This window comes from Notechis scutatus, chromosome 8 (assembly GCF_049901735.1).
Source record: "Notechis scutatus isolate UNSWTSFEM ecotype Mainland chromosome 8, rNotScu1.2, whole genome shotgun sequence".
Lineage (NCBI taxonomy): Eukaryota > Metazoa > Chordata > Lepidosauria > Squamata > Elapidae > Notechis > Notechis scutatus.
Genome location: NC_142016.1, coordinates 18,124,322 through 18,131,526, shown reverse-complemented (window position 1 = coordinate 18,131,526; position 7,205 = coordinate 18,124,322). Strand labels below are relative to the sequence as shown.

Sequence of the window (7,205 nt, the reverse complement as noted above, 5' to 3'; positions counted from 1 at the left end):
TTATTTTTCTTATATGTACCCATTTCATGTATTCACAACTATGTATACACTTATACTTATTATCTTGTAAACAATTGGCAAATCAAATAAATAACAAATAAATAAATAAATAAACCTTGATATCACTAACTCCAAAACTACAAAGAGAAATGAAGCTATTGGTTTTGAAATTCTGGAAATCGAACATTTTTTTTTTTGAATTTCCCCACTGGCCCCGTGAACCGTATTTGTTGTCTGTGCCAAAGATGCTTCGCGGTGAGTCACCTGCCCTGCAGGCTACGGTTCCAAGCAGCTTGTTAGTAGTGGGAGGGGCGTGGGTCTTCCCAAAGGGCTGTACAAGCACTTCCTCTCCCTGGTATAAACGACAGCTCGGCTTCCTCCTGATAAATTCAAGCGTGCTTTTGTCAGAACAGCACATTGACTTAAGACGCCGTGGAGGAAGGTGGCGGAGTACAGCAGTAACTCTGGTGCCCCACGAGGGCTAGAGATGGGAATGAGATTTCCAAAAGGTAGGCGAAAGATTTTGGTTTTCCCCAAAGTGCCCAGCCGGATTGATATGCAACGGTTTGGCTGTCCTAAGAGATGGAAATGTCTGGTTCTCCATTAGAATGGAGCAGAGGAAGAATTCAGCCTCGCTCGAGAGCTGCAGCTGAAGTTCTCTCTGTCGTTATATAGTTGCTGTTTGGTTTCCTGGTGGTGTTTCTGTCTGGCTGCAGTTGCAATTACAAGCAGATTTCTCTGGTCTCAGCCAGGAGCCCTTTTAGCTGAACTTTGGGCCTGTTTGAAGAAGAAAAAAGTCATTATCGGCAGCATTTGAGGACCCAAATTGTTTGGGGGATGACGACAATACACTGACTCTGTAAACCGCTTAAAGAGGGCTGTGAAGCACTGTGAAGCGGTATATAAGTCTAAGTGCTATGGCTATTGGGTTTGAATCTGCAGTGCAGTGTTGGTTGGTTGGTTTTTTAAAATCTGGCAACTTTAAAACAGGCGGACTTTGACTCCCAAATATTCCTCCAGGTAATATTGCTGGCTGGAGAATCCTGGGAATTCGAAGTCCTCGCATTTTAAAAGTTGCCAAGTTTGAAAAAGGCCCGCCCTAATGGGATGTTGGTCTGTCCAGGCAGATTGCAAGATGTCTCCCACAGAATGCTTTCACAAAATTGTGATGGAGAGCAGGGAAGACCATACATCTTAGCCCAAACGCCTTTGGGGGTTTTATGTGATATTCCAATCTCATTTTTCCTAAAACGACTCTTGGCCTCTGAAGGAATTTCACCCAGGGCTGAAATATCTTTTTAATGGATTCAGTCCTCTGCCTTTAATATCAGCCTATCAAATATTAATCATCTGGTGAAAGGGAGGGTTTTTTTTTTTCTTCCTTCCCACTCTCTCTGACCTGGAGATAGTCAAACTCTACCCGACATTGTCAAACATATACAGCATAATACTCTGGAGCAAGGCCCATTCTGTTCCAGTTGGGTTTACTTTATCCGTAAGTGCATTGAACGCTGCCGTTTGAATAAGCTAACCTCCTGTGAATGAGAATATTGTTTAAGATCAAAACAGCCGGCCAAAAAACCCCCAAAAAACTGCTGGCAATAAAGTTCTCCAATCTGCAGTTCATTGATTTTTGCTTTGGGCAAAAGGAATGTCAGATTTTTTTTTTCCCCTCCACTGCCAGCTGTTGCTTAGCTTGGATTGTAGTCTTCTGCACGCCTCCCAACATGCACTCATCCCAATGCCCATCATTAATCGCTGTGCCCAGTGTACTTGTCAACCCCAAGGGAGAAAAGAAATAATTTGGGAACCACAGCCCACTGCTCTCCAGAAATCAGAAGCAGGAGAAAGGGTTATTTAGATCCAGCCTTTTTATGTATGTATGTATGTATGTATTTATTTTGGAATGTCATGTTGCTACAGAATTTTTTAAAATGCCAAGAGAGAAACACTTCCGTGCTCGAAAATTTAAATGCTCTCTCTCCTAAGTGCACCATCTAAGCGATCATTGCCTAAAATAATTAGTTGGTCATAGCTGCCCGGTTTTTGATTGGAACCTGAAGCAAAGCCATTGTCCTGCCAGGCTCAAATCATGATTAATCATATTTATACGCCTGTTGTTGTTTCCCTTCCATCTTTAAAAACAGAAGTTATTAATTTATCCCCTTCTTTTCCTAGGGCCTCTGTAGGGCTTGTGTGGGGAGGTGACATTTCATTTGTAGAAGTCAGGAAATGGAGCAAATGGACTTTCGTTTCGGTAGTAAGAATCCATCTGTATATCTCACCCTTCGGTTCCTAAGGTGAGAATTTGCCCATGTCCTGTTGGCGGGCTGGAAAATGCTGCCTACCCAGGAATCCACATGTGAAGCATTGCTAGTAGGGTCAGAAGAGACCCTTGCAGCACAGGAGCGTTTCCTTGATCAGTTGGCAACTTTTAGGCCAGGATGAGATATAGAAAAAGGACGTGTGAAGGGAGGGAGAAGAGAAGGGGAGGTGAAAACAGAGATTATTCGGAGGTTCACTCAGTCAAAGGTGTTTTTTTCAAAAGGCAATCGGACTATTTTTTTTTCCTGGGGTGGGGGAGAAAACTTTTTGAAACCTTCTGCCTTTTGCAAAAAGCATCTTTGAGACAATCATCGATTGTCTGGATGGCTGAAAACCTCCACAGACTATCTTCCCGAGGTTCACTTAAGAGGAACCAAAGGTGCTTTTTCAAAAGGCGACTGGACTTTGTGCTTTTTGCTTGAAGGCATTTCGCTTCTCATCCGGGAAGCTTCTTCGGTTCTTGCAGTGCAACAGTCAACATTCAAGTTCTTATAAGTCAAGTGGTCAAAACTTGAAGAAGCTTCTGGGATGAGAAGCGAAAGCCTCTGAAGGCAAAACAAAGAAAGCCCAGTTGCCTTTTTTGGCAAAAAGAAAGAAAGAAAGAATTAAGCAACTTTGGGACAACCTGGAGGACTGACAACCTCCATAGACCTCTAGAGGGGAAGTGAGCGATGGCGAAGGGCTGGGGATGGATGGGGAGGGGGGCAGAGGGAGAGTGGGGGGGGGGCTATCCTCACCGCCCGAGATCCTGAATCGGGCCAAGTCCAAAGTTTAGCAATCGCCCGGCAGCTTCTACCTTCGAACAAGGAAGAAATGTCCGAGGGGGATTTCCCACTGACGCGTCGTTGGGGATTCCATGCTACGCGCGGGCGTGGGCGGGCCACGCTTGGTCTGGCTCTCGGGGGCCGGGGGAGGGCATGGGTGCAGCCCCCGAGAGGCCAAGGGGAGGCCCAATCGGCCGTTTCCCTGGCGGTCGCGCCTCGCTTGCTAAGCGGAATCCCCACCGGCCGCAACCCTCTCCGACGGCTTGCCCAGGAATGTCCCCAGTTGCTCTTAAGAGGCAACCCTGACTCTCGGGGGACGCTGGTGGTGCGGCCCACGCAAGGGGGGACAGGGGGGCTTTGCAAGGGCGGCTTTTTTGCGGACAGCCGGTCGGTGATTTCCGGGGGATTCCTGAAACAAGGGAGGGGAGGGGAAAACGGGGACCCCCACCAGTCGCTTCAAGCAAAAAAAAACTACCGTTGGGTTTAGAAGACTCGCCCATCCGCCAGCTGGGAGGGATTTTACGTCCTGAGCTCAGCTTTTCTTACCCTTCTTAAGTCACGGAATCCTCTTTTAGGAGACCCAGTTTGATGGGCTGCGTTGCAGGCTCTGCCTCCCCCCACTTTCTTCTCCCCCACCCCACCCCACCCCAAGCGAGGAAGATTAAGGCACTTGCGATGCTCTTTCATGAAATCTGCCCAAGGACTGAGATGGTTCTCCACGTCTACTTCCAGAATTTTATTTTATTTTATTTTATTTTATTTTATTTACTTTACTTTACTTCTTTACTTTACTTTTACTTTACTTTACTTTACTTTACTTTACTTTACTTTACTTTACTTTACTATTTTATTCTTTTACTTTACTTTATTATTTTATTTTATTCTTTTACTTTACTTTATTATTTTATTTTATTTTTTATTTTATTTACTTTCTTTTTACTTTACTTTTTTTACTTTATATTATTTTATTTTATTTTTTCTTTACTTTATTTTTTTACTTTTCTTTACTTTACTTTACTATTTTATTTTATTTTTTTTACTTTACTATTTTATTTTATTTTATTCTTTTACTTTACTTTATTATTTTATTTTATTCTTTTACTTTACTTTACTTTATTATTATTTTATTTTATTTTATTCTTTTACTTTACTTTACTTTATTATTTTATTTATTTTATTTTATTCTTTTACTTTACTATTTTATTTTATTTTATTTTAAAATGGCATTCATAAAATATTAGACCGAGCTCATCCCCTGGTGCAGGGCTCCCCGTTAACAGGCTGTGGTTGCTGTTGAATGCAGTGTCCTTAAAGCCATCCACTTTGATCTCTTCCGGAAGGTTCCATCTTGGCTGATCAAGCAAGGGCCTGTCAAGGTGAGCACAGGTGTATGTGTTCTTCTTCCTGGGGCCCTTTGATTCCAGGAAGTCTTGCTTTAATGTACAGGACAGACAGCCCTCAACCTGCAGCCATAATTGTCTCTCGCTAAGCAAGGTCGTCCTTAACATAGTTGCACCTTTCTTGCCCTGGTTGTTAAGTGAATCACACGGTCGTTAAGGGAAACCAGCTCCCCTTCCTTTTACTTTACTTGTGGGAAGCCAGCCTGAGAAAAGATCTCAAAGGGTAATCACATAACCCTGGGATACGACAACCGTTGTAGATATGGGCCTTTTTGCCAAGTGCCCGAATTTCAATCACATAATGGGTGGATGCTGCAGGGGTCGTAAATGCCAAGGCCAGCCATAAGTCGTTTTTTTTTTTCCCCCAGTTCTGATGTAATTTCAAATAGCTATTAAACAAATACCTCTTTAAAAATGTCACTTTATTAATACCACTGTATAATGTCTTGGTGAGGCCACACTTGGAATACTGCATCCAGTTTTGGTCACCACAGTGTAAAAAAAGATGTTGAGACTCTAGAAAGAGGGCAGAGAAGAGCAACAAAGAAGATTAGGGGACTGGAGGCTAAAACTTAATAAAAAAAAAAAAAACAGTTGTTGGAATTGGGTATGTCTAGTTTGATGACTAGGAGTGACATGATTATCAGTGCTCCAATATCTCCATGTTTTTCACCACAAAGAAGAGGGTTTGGGCACAACAAGAAGCAATGGATGGAAACTAATCAAGGAGAGAAACAACTTAGAACTAAGGAGAAATTTCCTGGCAGTTAGAACAATTAACCAGTGGAACAACTTGCCTCCAAAAGTTGTGAATGCTCCAACACTGGAAGTTTTTAAGAAGAGATTGGACAACCATTTGTCTGCAGTGGTAGTGTAGGCTATCCTGCCTAAGCAGGGGGTTGGACTAGAAGACCTCCAAGGTCCCTTCCAACTCTGTTATTCTGTTCTATTCTATGTAGAAATGGAACGTTCTTTTGAAGAAAGGGTTGTAAGTCAAGAGCTACTTAGAGCTCACAGCTACTCTGTCATTGAACGAGGAGGGTCTTCTACCATCCCTGTTGTTTAGCTAAAACATTTCTATTCTGTCTTTCCATGGGCAACAAAGCACCCTCTGTAAAATTATAACCCATTTTTTAAAAAATAATATATATTTATTTATAATTGACCTTGTACAGTGCCTTAGAGCAGGGGTCTCCAAACTTGGCAACTTTAAGATTTGTGGACTTCAACTCCCAGAATTCCTCAGTCAGTTTTGCTGGCTGAGGAATTCTGGGAGCTGAAGTTCACAAGTCTTAAAGTTGCCAAGATTGGAGACCCCTGCCTTAAAGCAAGGGTCTTCAAACTTGGCAGTTTTAAGACTTGTGGACCTCAACTCCCAGAATTCCTGAGCTAACATGACTGGAGGAGGAATTCTGGGAGTTGAAGTCCACAAGTCTTAAAGCTGTCAAGTTTGAAGAGCCTGCCTTAGGAGGAATGTGTGATGGAGCACTTGACATGATCACACAGATGGCTGCTTTTCATGCCAGGCAGCAAAGTTTATCAGTTAAATGAGTGTCCCAAGAGTGATTTGTGATTTTTGTAACCCTTTCTTTATTGAGCCAAAAAAAAACCAACAACAACAGTATTTTAAAGGACATTGGAAATAAGCCTTAAGGCAATGTTCTCCACCTCGGCAGCTCAAAAATGGTGTGGACTTCAACTCCCAGCATACGCTGGTTGGGGAATTCTGGGAGTTGAAGTCCATACATCTTCCAGCTGGCGCGGTTGAGAAACCCTGTTTTAAGCAGTCTTTAAAACGATCTGGTCTTTTAGGAGCCACAGGGTGGCTTTATTTTTACTTACCATCGTGACATTTAAAGTGCTAAAAAGTCCCCCTGGCATCTGCAGCTGAGCTCTTTTCAGACTGAAATATTTTAACCCCCTGCTGAAAACAGAACCAAACAAACGTCTTTCGGATGCGGCCATCTCCCTCCAGGTGTCTTTCGGGTGAAACCGGACTATCGTTCCCATCATTCTCAGCTAGCAGGGCCAGGGGGTTCCTCTTCCCCTCCCTTGCCCAATTCAGAATTCAAACAAACCAGATTCCTAAAGTCCCTGAGGAACATACTGCATCCGGTTTTGGTCACCACACTATAACAATGTTGAGACTCTAGAAAAAGTGCAGAGAAGAGCAACCAGGATGATTAGGGGACTGGAGACTAAAACATATATAAACAACAGTTACAGGAACTGGGCATGGCTAGTCTAGTGAAGAGAAGGACCAGGGGAGACAGGATAGCAGTCTTCCGATATTTGAGGGGCTGCCACAGAGAAGAGGGGGGCTAAGCTATTTTCCAAGGCACCTGAAGGCCAGACAAGGAATAATGGATGGAAACTGAACAAGGAGAGATTTAATCTGGAAATAAGGAGAAACTTTCTCACAGTGAGAACAATCAACCAATGGAACTGCTTGCCCTCAGAAGTTGTGGGAGCTTCATCACTTGAGACTTTCAAGAAGAGATTGGGCTGCCATTTGTCAGAAATGGTGTAGGGTCTCCTGCTTGGGTGGGGAGTTGGCCTAGATGACCTACCAGGCCCCTTCCAACTCTGTAAATCTGTAAAAACATTTAGCTGTTGAGCAGAGCCAGACCATCTGTCCACATTGGAACCTGGGCACGGTTTGAAGGATGCATTGTAAGAACGGCTAAGTGAAACATTTGTTGAGTGGGTTTTGCCC

General features: G+C 43.3%; 1 protein-coding gene across 1 annotated transcript in view; it reads left to right on the top strand.

The window, feature by feature from the left end:
• The first annotated feature begins 327 nt into the window (after window positions 1–327).
• The window catches only part of NFKBID (NFKB inhibitor delta), a 40,939-nt gene continuing 34,061 nt past the window's right edge, over window positions 328–7,205 (top strand). The window contains exon 1 of the mRNA XM_087970860.1: window positions 328–509. Within this exon, the coding sequence (XP_087826986.1) occupies window positions 488–509 (22 nt within the window). The 5' untranslated portion in view covers window positions 328–487. The remainder of the gene's footprint in view (window positions 510–7,205) is intronic.